Source organism: Limulus polyphemus, unplaced genomic scaffold, assembly GCF_000517525.1.
Source record: "Limulus polyphemus unplaced genomic scaffold, Limulus_polyphemus-2.1.2 Scaffold744, whole genome shotgun sequence".
In the NCBI taxonomy this organism is placed as follows: Eukaryota; Metazoa; Arthropoda; class Merostomata; order Xiphosura; family Limulidae; genus Limulus; species Limulus polyphemus.
In genome coordinates, this window is record NW_013666354.1 from 118,228 (window position 1) to 139,363 (window position 21,136).

Here is a 21,136-nt window from a genome sequence, read left to right on the forward strand (position 1 = left end):
CTTTTTTTTTTTCAGAATTACATTTAAAATATAAATAAACAACTTTGTTATAAATGTATGTCAATAAGCTTGGTATCAAAATTTAGTTTATAATTCATATTTTAAATTTATCTAAATTTATTTAAATATTTCCTGTTGAAATTAACTGTCATCAGTCTTCACTTTTCTGTGTCAAGTCTAAATTGCCCATTTTAGCTTTTTTTCTACCCTTATATGATTTTCTGAGTGTCCAGTTACTTAGAAACACATACTATAGATATTGACAAGTCCACTTTACTAAGGTATAAAAAACGTGAAGACTAAATTGACATATCTGTTCCGTGTTATTCTGTTTTTTCAAGATATGTTGGTAATTCTCTTACATTTCTATTGGATTAATTATAACCAACAGAAAGTGCAGCTTATTTTTTATAAGTTTCCTTATATGGTTGTTTCATTTTGTTGCCTGTAAGGAGACATAGCTTTAATTTCATTGTTTGTCATCATGTTTTTTTGCTCTGAATAGTTAATAGAATGTTTCTAACCTATGTATAGCTTAGAAAGCCAGTTAATTATAATAGTTTTATTCTACATTTTATTCTAGTGCCTGATATATTTTTTGTGTACTAAAATGTATATTTAAAAGGATCAGTAATGATTTTGTGGACAACCAATATAGTATGAAATAACCAGTAATAAGGAAGCATGCTCTTCAGTACAAATTACTGAAATAGGCTTCAGCTCTAATGCAAGTCCAGAATTTCTTGTTTTTCATGTGCTTTTTTGTAAACATTAGAAACGTTAGGTTAAATAACAAAAGTTAAATGAAAAATTTCACGAGATAAGCTCTAGCCAACTGTGTAATGATTATAACTTCATCAGTTGTTTATACAAACTTCTCTTGCTCTGATTAATTGTCTGTCATCTACTTAAGAGGTATTGTAAAGTAAAAAAATTTAAAGAAAGCAAATGTGAAAAGGTTACATAGCTGAAGCTCTTTTGGTAAATAATTGGAACTGTTTGCTATAACCTGCATTTATTCTAGAAAAAAGGTAGGTATTATTGATTTTATATTTTTATCAATTCATTTTATGATTTTGGTATGGTTAGTTTTAGGATAGAGAAAATAAGAGATAAAGTATAAAGTTTTACTGAAGAAAACTTGAAATTAATTTATGAGCTTCTAGAGGTAAAGCAAATGAAGTAAGAAAAATGTAAAATGAAAAGGAGTATTTTATTCTTTGTATAAAAATCACCTTTCACTCAGATTGACTCGGTAAAGGCTTCATAAATTCACAGACAAGTCTTTAATAAAAAATTATCATTACTAAAGCCTTGCTAAACTTCATAAAGGTACACCAAGTACATTCAGAGTTATTGTACATATAGTGTCTTGGTGATACATAGTAGGTCAAAATGATTGAGCATGTATACAGAGTGTTCAGTATTTTAGTCATTAATGGCTCTTAAAAACCAAAGGTGTTTTACAAGTAATTGGCAAACAAGATTGATAGATTGTAGTGTCGTGTATAATTAACTGAAACCTTAAGTACTGTTATTGCAGATTGTTGAGACTTCAGATTCTATTGTAGTCACTGTTAGGTTATGAGCAAAGTGAAATGAATATTATATTTGGTTCATGGTGAATTCCCAACCTATTCAACAGTGCAATACTGCCTCATACAGAGTTATGACAGGAAGTTTCTGTCACAGCCCTTTCTAAGGAAGGATTTTTGTGAGATTTTTAAATGAAGTAGATCCAAAGGGTGCATTTCAAAGAAGAGAGACTTTTCTATGAAAACCAAAACTTTACACAACGGAGTGTATAGGTCAGCAAAGTTCCTAAACTACATTATAACTTAATTCACAGCAATGCTCACATCTGCAAAGTGAAAGCTTTGGTTATGAAAGAATACCCCCTGACCTCAAAAATCGGAGCATATCTACTGGTACTGTTAACAAGGTAAAAAACAAGAATATGAAGTTGATGAAGTCTCGTATGCTTCCAGCCACACCTCAAAATCAAAGTGTTTTTTTCATGAAAAAGATTGTGGAAAAACTGGAATCATAGCAAACCCATTTGAACATATTTTTGTCAAGTATTTGAATACTGCTCTTATGGACTTTTGTTCTGCTTAAGCATGTTCATGGTACTGATATCCCTCTTCAGTAAAGAACCTCATTCAAATTTGTTCAGATGTGTGGTCTGAGATTAACTTCACATTCTTTTAGCAGAAGTTTGTTACAATGAAAATTTCAATGTTAAACAATAAGAGTGTAATCATAGCCATCAGACTGAGCAAGAATGGTAATGAAAATAATAGTTCCAAGGGCATTTCAAGACTTGGAACATCATTTTTTATGAAGAACAATTAATCCTCAGTATAAATACAAATATATAATAAAATTTTGACTACCTTAAAAACTTCACAGATATGTTTTACCATTTATACACAAACTTTTAGATCCTTTTTACCATTAGAAAATTTGTATGCAAGAAAGCCTTAAAATTGTTTCCTTTTGACCCAAGTTAGCTAGCCTTTGTGAGCTCTAAACAGCTAGTTGCACTTGAATGGGTGTTTACTTAATGTTTCCATATTTATTTGCACCTTATATTAATGGATCAAGTTAATAATACATCTTTGTAGACAGTAAGGTAGTAAGTGAAAAGAACAAAAATATTTTAGATTTGGTCATTTACTCTGGTACTTACCTAGATTAATAGGGGACACTTTTAAATATATATCTTGGGAAATACTTGAAATAAGCAGGTCTGGCACTTGTATACCATTAAAGATAATGTTCCAAGTCAAGATTAAAGCAGATGTATATAAAAAAAAATGTTATGGCTCATATTAGGAGTTATAACCAAAGTGAGTTTTTTTGTGAGCCTACATGCAGAGCAACTGCAAAGTGTCCCACAAAATGATGCTGGTGATTCCAGGCATTTCATTTAAGCAACCAGTATTTTTACCATAGTGGCTTATTAAGGAGTAATCTTTAAAATGACAGTACATTGTAAGCTTGGTAGTACATTTTCTGTGTTTCACAACTTCGTTGCTTAATGGATTTCTTAGTCTAATAATCAGATTAATAGATGACATTAATTAGTGAGTAAGATAAGTTATTATTACAGTCATTTTTGTCATACGTGCATGTTGTTTAACTAGACTATGAGCTATTCATTAACTATTGTGTTTTAAATACACAAAATAAATGTGTATTATTGTGTGTAATTGAACACTTGAATTAAGTGTGTTATCTTTATATATCTACAAATTGTTTCTTGTTCACAGTGAGAGACAAAGCAGAGATATTAGTACAAGTAGAACGGATAACACAAGTTAAAGATGAACTCACAGAAGAGGTAAACATTACATCCTTGTCTGTATTATTGACACCATTTTAAACTGTGTATACTTGCTAGATCATTTTCCTGGAACAATTTCAACTGAAGATGTCAGTTTTGGCCAGTAGCATGCTGTCTATGTATGCAGTGCATGTCCAGGAATTGACTTGTAATTGATTTGTCGCACACCACATCATGTCGCCATGCCAAACAAACCAAGTCTTGTTTACACACAGTACAAAACTCTTAAGGAATTACAGTTAACTCTGGGGAGTTAGTTTCTTAACATTTTCCAAACAAAATTATTTACTTCACAAAATAAAATATTTAAATACAAAAATGGGAAAACTTTTAAGGAATTATATAGGTGTAAGTAAAGGTGTTCAATTCTTGAGCATTTAATACTTATAAGTAAAAGGAAAATACATCATAAACTGCAATATTACTATTAATTTAATCATTGTTAGCCTTAAAATCTCAAATAAGGAATCTTTATATATATATATATATATATATATATATATATAAAGTGCACAATTAAAAGTAAAATGTTTTTAACTGTCATCTAAAAAGCTGTTGCATGCCATGCTAAAAAAATCATGGCATGTCACTGGTTTTGATTTTATGAAATTGTGAGTATTTCAGACTAGTAAGATCATTAGAATCAGTCAGATTAGTAATTCTTCTAAGTTGAATGTAATGTTCTAATACACTTTCTCCTTTCATGATAATGAACTAAGTCTTGTAAATGCAGTCCAATGCTCAGTAACATCTAAAAACTTTATTTTAAATAATGTTGTACTGCATGTTTCGGTTAAACAGATCTTTTCTTATTTTTCTTGTGTACACTTTCAATAATTTTATCAGTAATAGACTGTTGAATTTAAGAAAAATAATGCCTTGGAGTTTCTTGTTTGAGAGAAGGTTTAAGCACAGGAGACTATACTTGAAAAACATTGTTAATGGACTGTATCTGGCCAATAAATTTATGAATAACGTTTGTTGTCTAAAATCTTTCTAGATAGGTTCAAACCATTAACAATAACTTTTAAGTATGTCTTATAGGTGTAAAACAAACATGTTATTATATTGAAAATGGCCTTAATTTTCTTAAGTTTTTAAAAGAAATAGACAAGAAAAAGAACATATTTAAGGCTAATATATCACTGTTGTAGAAAAAAAATTTCTGTAGAAAACTTCACTTTATGTCTAAAGTATATGTAATTAGCATAATAGCAAAAATGAAATATCCTCTTAATTGAAATCACAGTGAGCTGAAGTAATTCATTTTATAATTTCAGAACTTAACACATACCGTATTTAAATATTTCAAGTTGTAATCTGGGATTGTAGTAAGCTATTTGATTTTAAGTTTATCAAACCTTCAGACCAGTTGAATGACACAGTCTGAGTGGAAAGTAAAGTTAGAAGTTCTACAATAATCCTTTATATTATCCTTAACTTACTAACAGTTGTAAGTATTTAAGCAAAGTATGTATGAGGTGATTTTGAACCTTGAGGTTATAGATTTCACGTTTTCTTTTCATACCAGGGCTTATAAAGAATAATTCTGCCTTCAATATTACAGATATCAGACTTAAAAGCATCATTGGAACAGGAACGATCAAAAGTACATGCACTCCAGACTGAGTTAAGAAAATACCAGGTAATGTTTTTATTATGTCTAAATTCTCAAGTCTTTCTTATTAAAAAAAAAATATATATATATATGAAGGTTATATATTGCATTTCATTATATGTTGTATCAAGGCCTGTATTTCCTCTCTACCTTCTTTATGAATGACTAAAATGATGGTCTGATATTCACTTGTTAAAGTATTTGTTATTGATTCAGAATTTATTATCATTTATTTGCCTACAGCAAAAACGGGCATGAGTATTACAACTAAACCTGGGCAATATTTCTAAATGCATCATTGCACAAGGTACTTTTTAAGTTATTTCTATATTTTTCATAGATAAAAAAGTCATAATTCTAGTGTAAACAATGTTGTCATTACCCCTTGAAGTTAGCTTTTTTTACAAATATCTGGTGTTCCTTTAAGAAGCATAAGTACAGGGTGAAACTGTAATTACCAGCCAATAATAGATGAACATTAGATGACTGTAAAATGTAGGTACTCAATGCTTTGTACACTATACAGTTGGTGTCTTTATGGAGCCAACCCATATATTATGTATGAAGTGAAGGAGTGATAAAAAAAAAAAAATACACATTAAATTTTATTACACACTTTCATAGAATAATTACTTCTATAAAGACATGAAGGCTTAGTTAAAGCGATGTTTTATTTGAAAAGGCTGCTTTTCTACTGGTAAAATGTTATATGCACTTAGTGGGGGTTGTGTCTTAGTCTAGGCATATATATGCCCATTGCTATGTATTATATATACAGAATTTATTTACACAGGAACTATAAATGCTTAATATATTCTCAAACAAATTTCCATGACAATTTCCAGCTGCAGCTTAAATTTTTACCCCTTGAACTAATGCGATCGTATAGTCAATAGTTACAGTAAATCATCAAGAATCATATCAGCTAGTCTCCCAACAGATATCTTTAAGCCACAGTTTAAAAAATAGCATCAAGCTCAGTTTGAAGGATCGGATTGGCAATCATTGTGATTGCTGATCCTAAGTGTCAAATTATAGCCCACACTTCCTGATTGCAAATTTTATAGATACTGCAGATAGAGTAGCCATCAATGAAACTAACTATAAGGAGTGGCAAAAATCGTGCGGGCAGGAGATGGAGATTTCGAGTAAAAGTGAGGCAGAAGTTTTATACCTATACATTTTATTTAGAAAATAATTAGTTTCAGATATAGTATGCACCAGCGACAGCCCACCAGAGTCTAGGGTCATCACAGTGGAAGAGGGTCGTAGAAGTGTCACAACTCAAACTCCATCAGAAATGGAGGGGGGGGGGATTAATAAAATCAACTCGTAATTGTTAATTAATGCATTTTCGACCTTCTAGAATGTCACTCTTAAGAGTAAATCTGGCAAACTGCACCAAAATCATGACCAGCCTTACTATGGCCAGCTGAGAGGAGGAAATATAGCAACTATAAAAAAATATTAAAAGTGCTTATTTCTATACATATGCTATTATATTATCACACATTTTCTTATATTTGCACTGAATATATATGCATGCATGTAAATAACTTGAATAATTCATATGGCTATTTATTACAACTTGTATATAGATATAAATACTAGCCAATATGCATTGCATTTATGTATAAAACTCATGCGGTTACAAAATTCAGCCCATGCACCATTCCAATATAGTTCATTAGTCTTTTCAATCTAGTGTTTACAGATTCCCCATATAGCTACAGGATATAAATATACTAGCTATATATATTTTACAAGCATATACATAACATGCGGTATGTTGATCACCATGCATAATAGTGATCATACATACAGTACCACAATCAAATATAACATTGTGACAATTATATCAAGAGCAATAGCCATCCAATCTGCATGAAGCCAGTATTTCATTAAACTGTTTCAAATAGGACAGTAGTGCTATTATACACATTTATGTCCATGATGGATATAAAAAAATACAGAAACAAGATAGCTAGCTTAAAGTGAAAATGCAGTCACAAAAAAGTAAACAAACAAGCTTAAGGTTTGAGACACAAGATAAAAAAAATTGTGAATTTAAAAACCTGCAAATAGGGACAGTAAAAAAGGTTAGCATACAAGACTGGAGATACCGTAGACATTGTTTATTCAAGCTACAAATCGCTATTTTGACTCCACCAAATGTAATTCTAGCTAACAGCATGGAGTCAGAATAGTGATTTGTAGCTTGAGTAAATAGTCTACAGTATCTCCAGCTTCGTTTACTATCCCAATTTGCAAGTTTTTAAATTCCCAATATTTGATATCTTCTGTACATATTTTCATCAGTAAGAATTTTTTTATAGTTGTTTCTAAAGGTATATATATATACATATATATATATATATATATATACATATAAACACACATGTATTATAATTTTAAGGCTATGATGAAGTAATAAAATGTTTTCTTTCTGTAACTGCTACTATTCTTTCACTATTATATAGATTAAATGAGAATTAACCTTTCTTTGACTTGGGCATACAGTGATGTAACATGATTTGGAAATATATCATTGTAGACTTTATGAAATTAATATATAATACTTTTTTTGAAGACTGTCAGAACTTAGATTAATAATATTAGCTGAACCAGTCACATTGTTTTAACTTTCAGTGTATATTTTCTTGTAACTTGCATATAATGTTTGGCACATTGTCTGTTTATGATTGAATAAGTATAATAATCTATCAAAAAATCAGTTATTTCAATAGAACAATTACAATTGTTTTCTATAATAAAGTTAAGTTATTCCATTTTTTTTTTACTGTCAAATTGTTGTGAACTGTTCTTAAATATTTTAAGAATCTGAGGTTGTGCTTTTATCAGGGAAATAAACGAGAAAGCAAGGAGCGTAAGGATTCCAAGTAAAGTACAATCATTAGAGAGGTTCCTTTGTAAAGATCTCTTTCCGTAAGGTTTTCACAGAGGATCACAACTCCATTTTCATATCTTCTTAGTTTCATAGTCATTTTTGTCGTGGTATATGTTACATATAAATGCATAGCTAGGGAATATTCAAGTATTATGTCACATAATAATTCAGATAGAAAGTGCAGTACAGTTTTTATTCAAAGACATTATGGGTTAATAAAACTGGGATATTGCACTTTACATTTAACCTTTCATCTTTACTAAATGTTAGATTTGCAGAGATCCTTTGTTGTCAATAACATTGTAAAATGGATAGAATCTCTAGGAAATTGAACTTATGCTCTCCCTTTTAATTATTGAATGTAGTCAGTACAGTATTTAATATCAAAATCCTTTACATGTTTGAAAAAGTCTTTATTTAAACTGATTCTTGAGGGAATCTCAAATGCAGAGAAAAGAACTGTTAAAAATACACAAACTGAAAAAAAAAGTATACACACAAGAAAGTGTGACATAATGTTTAAATGTTCCCTTAAAAGTTTTTTTAAGTGATAATATTAAATCCATCTATCTGTTTAAAGAAACTTTTTTTTTCTTTTACATTGCATATGATTTTCCTCGACTGACAGATTTTAGTAAATAAATGTATTTTTCTTTAAATGATTTTCTATATATTAATTAGAATATCTGAAGATGTTTATTAGGAATAAAATGCTTTGTAGGTCAAAATAATATAAACAATTGTTTTGTGGGTTAAGGTGCTATTGCTAGCAGTTAATTTTGTACTGTGTGAACTTGAAAAATTTTGTGTTTTGTGATAGGTTACAAAAATAAATCACTGGATAAATTAAGGATATACAACCTTTAAGAGTCAAGAACTGCATAAAAAAACAAGAAATGGTTGTACATCTTTAAGAATACCCTTATGCAGATATTTAAAAAAAATAATTTTTTGTTTTTAATATATATAAATTTGGGTTTTCATTGTGCCTCAGAAATTTCAAAATGTCTTAAGATTTGTGATTCATTTAAGAGACATTTTGTAATGATTTTAACATCCTGATAATACAAGTAACAATTAATAATGTAAAACAGTTGAATAACAAAGTTTTGTACGTATATATCTTGGCATTTTGAGCAACATGCCAAGGTTTCTCTCGCATTAAATGTATGTAGCTAAATTATGGAGTATAGTAAAGTATTACATATTTGATAAGTTCAATGTTTGCATAATGTGAAAAAAAAAGCCTGTCATACATTATGAATAGTGTAATTTCAAACATTTTAATATCATAGAAACTAGAGTTTCCAATTTATTATTTTATCTTTTGGCATATTTAAAATCACAGAATTCATTTTGAAAACTTGTAGATAAAATTTGTTTTGCCACTGGATTAATGACCTTTGGCAGGTAATTGTTGCCATTTTGCAGTATTGGTTTGAAATAATATGTACGTGTTAGCACAACTCGAAGGTATGAAATTAAAGTAGCCAGTTCTCTTTGATTTTTCATCCTTCAAAAAGTATCTTAACATAATATACAATCATGGAGTTCTCTTCATTCTTTGTATAGAAGCCTGGTGATAGCTGAAATGTAAATGTTCCTTTTAGTTTGGAGACTTATCATTATGTAAGTTATTAGACAATATATTATTATAATATTTCAGTTAAATGATTAGCATGTATTAAAAACATCAGCTGCTTATTTGATAATGTTGTTACGAAAAGGGAAACATGCTCCCTTTCCAACTGTTTTAACTATATGTAGATATTGACTTTGTGTTAAATTCATAACTCCACTGACCAAGAAAGTACTTGATACAAGATTGGACTAGTATGGCAAGGTATACAGACCTTAAAATATAAATTTTAAGTTCATTTTGAATTGAACTATAAGTCTGCTCTATTTTTACACTATTTTTGATTTTGTGAAATAATGAAAGTTTATTATTTTCACTTAATATTTTCCTTTTTTTTAATCCTACTATTCAAATTTGAGATTAAAAGCAGGTTTTCTGGTTTTTACTAATTAACATTTTTATGTTTACTACATGATAACACAAGAATATTAAAATTTTATAGATAAATAGTTTTACAAAAGAAAATAAACATTAATTAATTCCTGTATGACTATGTACCTTATAATTAAATATGCCATTTAAAAAGGTTATTGTGCAAATGTATTTTATAAGAATAAAATCCTAACATTTCATGTTTTATCCTAATACATTTTTTGCAAATCAAAACCTTTAAACCAAAACTTCCTGTTTTGATTTAAAAAATGCATAAAATATCAATAAGCGTAACGTTACATAACTGAAATGTTGTCAGTTTTATAAGATGATGGAATAAAGTTTTTTCGTATTGATTTAGAAACTAAAGATATGAAAAAATTGAAAAGTTCAGTTTGATTGTAATTTGTTCAATGTTTTTTCAAGAGTTATTTGTATCTTCTAATAAATAAGAGAGAAGGTATTGGTCTTAAAAAAATAATTAGCAAAGTACTGTAAATTAAATAAAATAAAACAAAAAGTTACAGTAGAATGCTGCATAGCAGGTAATTCTTGATACCTTTTTTATTTTCAATTTAGTACATTTTTGTGTAATCTAAATACTTCAGATAAAAACCAGTTATTTTCACCAAAAAATAAAAGTTGAAATATAGCACTTTTTTTCCATTATAAATGTATTTCTGTATAATTATTCATCCCTTAATTTGTATGACTGCATGAGATTTAAAAATTCACATATAATTAAACTTTTACTTTGATATTTTTATGTATTCCAAGAGAATGTTCCTGTAAATTTAGCACTTGACCATGAAGTTAAAAAAAAAATTATATAGGCATGTTTTTAGATGCTTGTGTTTTTGCAAAGCAGCTTGTTAGTTTAAAATGATTAATGTTTTAGAGAAGTTTCAAAACATAAATAAATATCCATTAGGGATTTTGAATGTAGTGAGTTTTTATGTTTATTATTCACTAATCCCACTTAAGATTTTTTGTTCTATGTGTTGTCTTCCAGAGGGATACGGAAATGTAAAAGTTTTGTATAGAGTTGAATATAAATACCAGTATTTTATATTGCTGAAGTCACCTGTGTGAGTAGAGTTTTAAGTAGAATCAAAGAAAATGTTCCATATACAATAATAAACCATATAAACTGTTGGAATCTCACCATAATTCAACCTTTTTTTTCTTTTATATTAATTAAAATACATACTCAAATACATGTACTTCTCTGAAACCCTTTATTAAAAGATACATATTTTAAACTCTTCAAAAAAAAAGTAAAACATTCACAAAGTCCACACTTTAAAATTGAAATATGTATTAAAAAAAAAAAGATAAAATTATGCATTATAACTTTGCTTCGGTTAGCATGTTTATACGTGAACTCTTTCACAACCATGTTTATAGATATTTTCACACAAATAACCCACACCTAAGGAAAAAAATGATCTAAGAGAAACATTTAGGCACGTGACACAGTGCAAGCCAGTGACACAGACCAATTTTGCAAGACATGAAAAATTAAAGAAAATAAAACATTTACTGAACTGAGATTCTGGATTACAGGTGAGCAACCTGTGGCTACCATTGGTTGAATCTACAGGAAACAGGGATAAACCATCTAATCATAACATGTCCTTCACAATCCACTAGAATATTATAAAGACTGACCTGAAAATGAAAGGCAAAAGACATTTCAAAACATCGTCCTCTATATTTGTGTTTCTACAACAGGCAGTTGCCATCCATTCATCTAAATTCACCATGTTAGCTGTTGAACTTTATATCATTTTACAAGTTTGTCCAGATTATTATAAATCACTATAACAATTATTGGTGAAGCCAATCACAGGTTAAAAGGTTGTGGTAATGCTAAGAGACGCACTGAAAGTGAAATCTACTCGTCTTGGAATACGTGAGCAATTAATTAATTTTCAATTGTAATCAATTCAAATACTGATAAATACGGTTAAAAGTATTTGTATTTATACTTTCTCCTTTGACCACAGAATAACTGGGATTGCCAACAACTGTATTTATCGGCTGATTGATGAATCACTCCACATGTTGAACAAGAACAACATAAACGAACCTTCGGAATAGAAAATTGGTGATTTCAGTCTTTAAAAAGTACAACAAAAAAACGTATAGCCCATGGGTTATTTGCATCAAAATACAGTATTGCCAGGTGTACTTTGATATACACACTAAAAAAGGTTGTAATATTTCATTATTTATCAGAAACTGGTAAACAGACTTTGGATAGTGAGAAGGGGAATACTCTTTCTTTGTAATGGTACTATATTCAAAACTCCCATATTAAAATCACACTTCTCAAGTCTAATACAAATTATATGTAATGTGTACCACACATGTGCCCATTGCAGCGAGTCAAAAATTATAATTACCAATGATTATGGTGTGATATTAAATTAGTTGATTATCTATATAGATCATAATATTTTTCTTTAAAACATATTTGACACTTGTTCTTCAATTGATTTTTAAAGTAGAAGACAAAGTGTAGGAAAAAAATTAAGTATATTATATATATATATCCTCCATAACATAATATCAATGCTTCCTATGCCTTTTCACAGTTAAATTAAATATACTTACATACTTGACACATATACATAATAATACTGCAAAGCCTGTCAAGAATGATTATTATTTAGAGCGTAAAAATTAATGTATCTTAAGCGTTGTTGGGTCTGAAGTTTTCGAACAAAACAAACTGATTATTAGTAAATCATTTGTATGTTCCCAAAGTGAAGTTTGATATTTGTAGGAAAAACAAACTTTAATTGTGCTATGGTTATCTCCAGTTATAGGTGTACTGGAATTAAGTATCTTTACAACATTTCAGTAGTAATTATAGCCCACCTCTTAAGGTTTCTGTTGAAAACTTATAACATCAGCTTGAAACAGGCAAGAACATGGAATTAATACAATTAGGTCTGATGAACACAGATTTTGTACATATAACCTTTAATAATAGAATGTTATGAATTTCATAGTGTGAGTTAAGTTCAGCTACAGCTAACACCACTAGTAAATATACATGAGAGTAAAGAAATAAATAAGAAAAATATTACCAGGTGCTCCTCAACTTCATCACACTAGCTTAAGCAATTTTGTTTTTTACATATGCCTTATTTTTCATTCATCACAAATGTCCAGATAATAGTTTTCAAAACTTTGTGGCTCAATTTAACTGCTACAAGTCTGTAACCACTGGATTATTTTGGACTTAGAAAGCAAAATTTTAAAGCACAAAAATGAAACACACTAATACGAGAGATTTGTTAATATTTAATGTTGTTATCTCTTTCAATGTTTCATCGGGAGAAAAAGATCACTGTGTTTCAGCTATGATTTATTTCAGAAGCCAAAATATAGTAATTGTGTTCTCCTGATGAAGTCATAATGGTGAAATATTTAGAAAACTAATCTTTTAATTTTAGACAAGAAACTGTAAAACTTTTCCTTCACATTTTCCTAGTCAGGTTTTCATCTCTTGTTTTATGGGTGTATATAAATATATAACTGCATAATTTAAAATGTATATTTAATGCTTATTATATTAAAATATGACTGGAATACAGAGCACATAAATAAATTTGAAGATGTTTTGGGGGTGAAATAAGCATTAGACATTATCTAAAGAAATCCTCTTTACTCCTAAATCCAAAATGGGTTGAATACCATCATTCAATAAAATATCATCTCCATCATTTTTTATTACAAAGTCCCAGTCTTGGACATCATCAAGACCACATTCTGACTCCACATCATCCACACCTAGAAAAATTCAGAAATGTATTATCACCAAATTTAATAACATATGAACAGTGAATTGCTGAGATTTTAATGTTTGTAATTCACAATGAAAAATTGCAACATATTCATATAATTATATACAACAATACTCCAGTAAATGAAACTTCTTCCAATGTTTCACCATTACAGCTTCATCAGGAGAATACATTTATTGTGTTTCAACAACACAATTTATTTTAGGGGCTGAAATATGATAATCTTGTTTTTCTGATGAAGTCATGACAGTGAAACATTGGGAAAACTATCTTTTGTATAATATATAACAACCTGGTGTGAATACCCATCCACGTGATTTTCTTGTTTCTAAGGTAGCAGACACCCGAACAGTCTTGGTTGCACATGGATAGTTGGTCCTAAAGAAAGTAATGTCTGTTTTTCTTCGAGCATCGCTTACAATCCATACAGGTTTTTTATCAGCATTCTGTTGAAGTAACGCATGGTAACAGAAGTAACCTGGATTTTTACGTCGAATTTCTTCACCCCATAGAATCATGTCAGTTCTATAGAATTCTTTGTATTCTGTAGCATCAAGCAGCCTTGAGTAATCAAGCTGGTGTTCCTGGATAGAGAGATCATTTTAGTCAAATTTCTGTTGTGCTCTCACTGAATATCTATGCATAAATAATAAGTAACCTTCAACTCATGCAGTGTTATGGGTTATGTCCTTAAGAGCAAACCAAATATCAACTTGGCAATCAGTGTAACTAAGGAAATATGCTTTTTCTTGTGTGTTTACTTTTAAAGATTAGAATGCATTGTTTTTTCATCAGTTCAGTAACCTCGCGATTAACTATATTTTTGGCTATAATCCAATAATACCTCGCATCAGCAAACTTAGGAGATTTTGGTTATTCCTAAATACACACACTACTATACAAAGATCTTAAGACACATTCAGGAGTTACAATACATGTTGGTTATTAGCATAGACAATTTACTCAAGTCATCCATTAGTGTTTTCTACTATTAAAATAACTTTGACTGTTATTAATACAGCTTGATTTGGGTGAGAAGAAACCAAGCTTGTCATTTAGTAATCTTTAATTCACATTGATCAGAATCTTCAGAACTTGTGACCACAACTCAAAGCAAACTATACATGAGCAGCCAATATAAGTGTTGTAGTAGCTAATCCATTACTTTTACTAATCAAATCTGATGACTTTGTCAGGTGTTCCAAGTCACTGATCTCATTTATTCCTCTCTACACATCCATAAAGCTAAAAGGACACATTTGTTACTGCAAAATACAGATCTATCATGGTTTAACTGTTAGCTTACAACAGAATGGCTAAAATTTCAGTAGAAGATTACCAAAGAATTGTGTTTCTGCATAAAGGAGGAAAGACATTAAGTGAAACAGCTTGCCTCACTAAATTTTCATGGTGTGATATCCAAAGCATAATCAACAAGAACAAAGAAACATCATCTGTAATTGAAAACCACAAACTGGAAGACCCTAAAAGCTGTCTAACAAGGATACACAATACTTGAAGATAATATCCTTATGGAATAGAAAAAGGACAAGCGCTGAATTGTCAGAAGGCTCAGGTGTCATCGTTGTCCATCCATCAACAGTACAAAGGTCACTTTTTCAAATCAGGACTTAAAGGATGTGTTGCAATAAGAAAGGGGAACAAGATTAAAATATGCACAAGAACACAAAAATTGGACTATGGTCAAAGGTTCTTTGGACAGACGAGTCAAAGTTTCAGTTATTTGGATCTAATTGAAGACAGTATGTGAGATTACGAAACACTGAAACTTATAAACAGTCTTGCTTGAAGCAAACAGTTAAGCACGGAGGAGGTTCAACTCAAGTTTGGTGGTGCACATCCTCAAGTAGTGTTGGGAAATTGATGGTATGTTGACTGCAGCAAGGTACAAACAAATTTTAATCTACCATGCTATCCCAAGTGGTACAAGGCTTATTGGTCACCAAACTTCATCTTACAGGAAGATAATGATATAAAACACTCAGCTGGAATAATTAAAACATATTTGTGAAAGAAAGAGGAAACTGGAATCTTTCATTGCATGGAAAGGCTCCATCACAGCCCAAATCTCAATATCAATGAAGTTGTATGGAACTACTTGGACAAAGAAAAAGTCAAAAAGAATTCCAGCAACTTAGATGATATTTGGAAAGTCTACATAACAAACACATTAACTAAATCACTCACTAACTGAATCATAGATTAATAGATACAATAACTCATTATTTAACTCTAAATAATACTGAACTGAATATCACACTAAAATACCCAATTACTCACTCTGGCATTTATATCATTCTTGTTTTCTACTTTCTAAATCATTACATCATCATCATCATGATTAGCTCCCTCTAACAAACAAACACCTAAATTAAAATATTAAAAATATAGCTTAAGACATTACCTCCATAGTAAGCCATACTTGACCCCTTGTAAGGTTTCATGATTTATAAGTTAAGCTGAATGGGGATCAATCTCATTTCATCATGACTGCAGACCAATACTAAACTGCTTAAGTACTGTGATATGCAGACATGTCATGCATTTTCTACCAGCTTTTATTAATAAAGGAATTTAAACATTTTTTTCATTTAGTCTGATTCTATGCAGTTTTGACAAAAACATGTAATCTAGAAAAATATAGAGTTGTTTTGTTCTAATTATATTTGTTTCTTTGTTGTTTTCTAGCAGATAGTAATTAGTTTACCCTTGGGGGATATTGCTGCAATTTTTACATTGTGTAAGATAGGTTATTGAAAGCAATGTCCTACACTGATTGAGTAGATGATATCTAGAGGTTACAACCTTTGTATGTTGTAAAAGAACGACCAGTTACATGGTTACACTTTTCACTTAGGGGTAAAAAACCAAGGCTTCCTGTTTTGGATGGAATGTTGGTTTTATTCAGAATAGAGAGATTTATTTGGGTTGAAACATGAGTCCATCAACAAAGTATTTTAAAGGAATAATAACTGTTAATTAATTCACTGATCCACTAGGAAAGTGACTGTCTAGTGTCTATGCAACTACACACAGTTTTTTGCTTTACATTTTTAATAAAGACTGCTTTACACTTTACATCATGTATCCAGTCTGTTTATTTTATTAGATGAAAAATTAGTCAATTTGTTAAAATCAGATTTACTATATAATTATCTGCATGAAACAATCTTCCATTTTAAAGCGAATCAATCTCATACTCACGTTGAAATCAGTTTATCCTGAGAATACTACAACACTATCAGGGTGAGCCAAGTTTGAATCCTTGTAAGATTTGGTGATTTATAAGTTAGGCTTACTGAGGATCAATCTTGGCTCATTATGACTGTAGTAAACTGATTAGTACCATCTCAATGATCCAAATTCAAGGCTTCATAATTCTTTTAAATAAAACAAGTTACAGAAAGTAAACTTGAAATATTTTTTTACGATCATCTAATTAACACAGCTGTAAGAAAGAACAGTCAACATTTCAACTAGTAATTTTGCTAACATTTTGACCATTTCTTTTTCTTTAAGCTATTTTAACTATTTCTGTATTTTCAGATACTAAGCATCTTTAATTGTATCCATCTTTCTTTAAACAACTGTATATATTTGATTAATAAAAAAATGCATATGATGAAATACATATCAAGAGGATTACCAACCTTTGCATACTGTTCCTTTAAAGGACCTGACAGTCGAATTATGACAGATTTTTGTATACCCATTCTTGGCAAATAAAAAAAGACATTGATTACACAACTGCATTTGAAATAGAGACATAACAGGCTATAACAGCTTATGGGTACTATATACACAAGTTGTTACATATACTTCATACATTGTTCTGTATGTAAAACTTTTGTGAAAAAATTAAATATGACTTAATTCTGGACATTATGAAATATTATTTATTTGATACAATTGCAATTCTCCTAATTTCTAATCACATTAAATATTTTAAACTATCCTTAATACATTCATTGTTACAGAATTAGTTTACTAATACACATCAGCTTTATATATACAAACTAATGTGCTATAAAAGAAACAGTAGGTCTATATACAAATACCTGATACACAAGTCAACTAAACACATGCTACAAATAACGAAAAGATATTAACTTCCAACACACACATACCTACATTGCAAAAAGGCTTTACATATCTTTAATCAGATTTCCTTTACCTTTCTTTTAACAGTTCAGCCACAAAATCTTTACCGCTTTTTCTTTTGCCACTCAGAACCAAAATCAAGACAGGATTATATGCAGGAATATAACAATCGTCCATACTGAGAATTTACTAACTGAAAAAGATTTACAATATCTCATAAAGAAATCCACACAACACATTAACATTTCATTCAAAAAAAAGATTCGCCCTAGGATGTCTATTCTGAACTGATTAATAACTGTCATGGTTTGCACTTCATTAGATTTTGCACAAGATATTTAGTTCAAAATGAAAATGCATGTAATAGAATCAATTATATATTTTTCTAGGTAGCATATTCACTTACAAAACTCAATACCAACCTATAACATCTCAAAGTTTGAAACAGAAAATAAAAAAAAACAATATCCCAGCTAGCCCTTGTTATCCTATCCTTTATATAAATAAAACTAACCTGAAGAAAAATGTGAAAGAGGTTAAGTATATATATACATACATATACACTTTCATTTATGAGTAGAGTAAAAATCACACTCGGTATTTCTTACACTCATATCAAATCCATCTCAATGTAACAGCTCTCAATGTTATGAGCTTTTTAATGTCAGAACCAGCCAGTTAACAAGTTCCCTAACCTCTCTTTTACTCCATTACTCTCTGCACCCATTTCATCATGTCCATGTTGATGTCCATATAGCTGTAATATACATAAAGTGGAATGTTCAGCAGATACATGTACAGCACCTAACTCGATTTTGAAAAAAATATGACACCAGATTCTCTAGAACTCTTCCCACTGCAGAAGTAAAATTAATTAGCCAATAATTTTGGGGCAACACTTAACACTACATCTAACCTATATAAAAGCTAGTGTGTGCATCACATGATGCTTGATTTCTCCAAATAGGAGGAGTCATAAAAACCAAAATGCATTTATCCAGATAGAATAGTTCGATTACTGTCTGCCCATTACAATTTTAGTGATGGGGGTGCAAGGGGGCCACGAAACCTTATAAATGTAGCGAGTATGGGTATTATAAGCCTAAAGTAAAGACGTAGTGTAGGATCATCTAGCCTAGAGCCAAGTGCATAAAAATTTATCCTGAAAGTAAAAATATCAATTCAATTTTAAACTTAAATCATTTCTTAATTAAGCTATTTTCTGTTATATCACCAACATTTTTAATAAAAAAACAAACCTCTTTAATCAACAGAGATTCTAAATTAAGAAATCAACAAATATTTTTCCAGTTTTTTCATCTATACTTTCAGGACATAGACTAACAACAATATTAAGTTATTCTTTTGTTGCTAAGCAACATGACATAAAAGTCATTGTTGGAATGTAGTGTTACCAAAACACACTGGCTTTTCTATATATTAGAAATTGTTAATCTAACTGATTTTTACCAATAACCATTCTATGAATATGCCAAGAATTCATTTCATGAATGATCTTAATTTTGATTGGCTCAAAAAGTAATTTACCAAAGAAATTATCCTACTAAAAATTTTAAAAAATTCGAACTTCAGTACACACCACATTAATGATCTAAAAACAATTGTAAAAGATTTAAAAACTCTTAATACTGTAAAAAGGAAAAAAAAAGTTTAATAAGCAATAACCAGCTTAGACCTAGACTTGGATAACATATGGAACAAAGAACTATTTGGTCCTTCAAGGCATACCCTTGCATACCCCCCCCCCCCCTGGACAAAGCAGATACTAAAAATTAAACCCATTCTTTATTCACAAAATCAATTTCCCTCATAAACTTTGGTAAGGTGTTAGCCTCAACTATTTGCAAAAACAACTTACTCCATAAGCAAATCACCCTATTAGGAAAATAAAGCTTTTAATCTGAAACCTAGCCTTTTATTTTCCAAAACTTGTGTCCTCTCATATTCAAAATTAGCACAAAGAAATCTGAGGCCTTTATCCTAACAGTCCCTCCAGATATTTCCAAATACTTCAACACAATCATCTCTTGTACTTCTTTTTTCAAGATAACTAAATAAGTCTTAACCTATCTCGATAATATTAACCCTATCATACCTAGTATCATGTAGTAGCCCTCCTCTGAATCATTTTCAATAACTTGGTATCCTCTCTGACATTTAGGATTTTATCTCCAGCTTTATCCTTCCACCACTCAAAAATCCTCCCATCAGATGACCTTTAGTTCTTTCACACCCCAGAAAATCAAGGTTCTCTTCAAAACTTAAAATTTTCAAACCAGAAATCATTTTGATAGACTCTCTTTGAATTTTTTCAAACAAATCAGTATATTTTCCTTAATAAAGGAACCAAAAAACTGGACACAAGACTATGCGAGGTCTTATCACAGTTTTGTACAATGAGAAGATAATCTCCCTAAATTAGAACTAAAAAATACAGGAAATAAATCAAAGAATAAAATTTGCTTTTTTTCATATTTCACTGCTTCCAAACATTCAGCCAAAGGCTTGGAAATTTGATCAGTCATTACATACAAACCCTCCTCACTCTCCAGGCAAAGTGGGTTCGGCTGCAAAGAGCAAGTAAAGTTTGTACTGTTCTGACACTGCCATCCAGACATGTGAGAAGCATTTAATCAAGATTTATGTTTTTCTTCTAATTATTACTTTTATTTTTTGAAAGAATAGCTTCTAAACCTACCTCTTTAACATGTTATAAATAATTTATATTATCTTAACTGTAACTTGCTGCTATAGGTTTTTATTCCAATTTTAACAGAATTGCATTGCTTAACTTTGGTTGGTTAACTTAATAAGTGGTTTGCTTTGGACTTCAGAACCAGTAGAGCTTGTTGGTATGGTTCTCCTCTTCATTCTTTGAACAAATTCCAAAAGGCGAGGCATATATATCATTTGTTTCAAAGTTTATTTACGACACTATTTAGTTGTTGTGTGATACATTGTACTTGCTCTAAAGTGGCATCTGTTAGAGCATAGTATTGTTACTGTTGAAAAACCTCAAACCCCGATAGGAGTCTAGTACTTTTACTAATCTATTCTACTTCTATACATGATAAGTACAAGAAATTCGAAGACTTACGTACTAATTATAGTATTTTGGCACTTGTGTATAAAGTTAAAATCATAAATAATAATATTCAACGTTAAACTGGTACACAATTAAAAACATTTTATTTAGGCCTATTTATGGACTTCAAAAAGTTGACGACTCTACATGTTTCGGCGGTTTAAAAATTCAAACCCCCGGGGTGAGGCGGTTAATTGGAAAAAT

The 21,136-nt window shown here is 30.0% G+C and overlaps 2 protein-coding genes across 8 annotated transcripts in view; one reads left to right on the forward strand and one right to left on the reverse strand.

Moving 5' to 3' along the window:
• The window catches only part of LOC106460292 (G kinase-anchoring protein 1-like), a 29,739-nt gene extending 18,774 nt beyond the window's left edge, over positions 1-10,965 (forward strand). For all 5 annotated transcript variants that reach the window (XM_013919982.2, XM_022386986.1, XM_022386984.1 and 2 more), the window contains exons 9-11: positions 3,276-3,346; positions 4,917-4,994; positions 7,830-10,965. In XM_013919982.2, coding sequence (XP_013775436.1) covers positions 3,276-3,346; positions 4,917-4,994; positions 7,830-7,871 — 191 coding nt within the window. In that variant the 3' untranslated portion in view covers positions 7,872-10,965. The remainder of the gene's footprint in view (positions 1-3,275; positions 3,347-4,916; positions 4,995-7,829) is intronic.
• A 142-nt stretch (positions 10,966-11,107) lies between these two features.
• Positions 11,108-21,136, reverse strand: part of LOC106460294 (phosphomevalonate kinase-like) — a 10,933-nt gene continuing 904 nt past the window's right edge. Inside the window, exons 2-6 of one of the 3 annotated variants that reach the window (XM_022386987.1) lie at positions 19,943-20,107; positions 17,900-18,019; positions 17,376-17,439; positions 13,997-14,288; positions 11,108-13,690 (exon numbers count right to left, since the gene is read on the reverse strand). In XM_022386987.1, coding sequence (XP_022242695.1) covers positions 13,539-13,690; positions 13,997-14,288; positions 17,376-17,439; positions 17,900-18,003 — 612 coding nt within the window. In that variant the 5' untranslated portion in view covers positions 18,004-18,019; positions 19,943-20,107 and the 3' untranslated portion in view covers positions 11,108-13,538. Of the gene's footprint in view, positions 13,691-13,996; positions 14,289-17,375; positions 17,440-17,899; positions 18,020-18,521; positions 18,883-19,942; positions 20,108-21,136 lie in introns of those variants that run through there. The other 2 variants (XM_022386988.1, XM_013919984.2) reach the window with 2 other exon arrangements.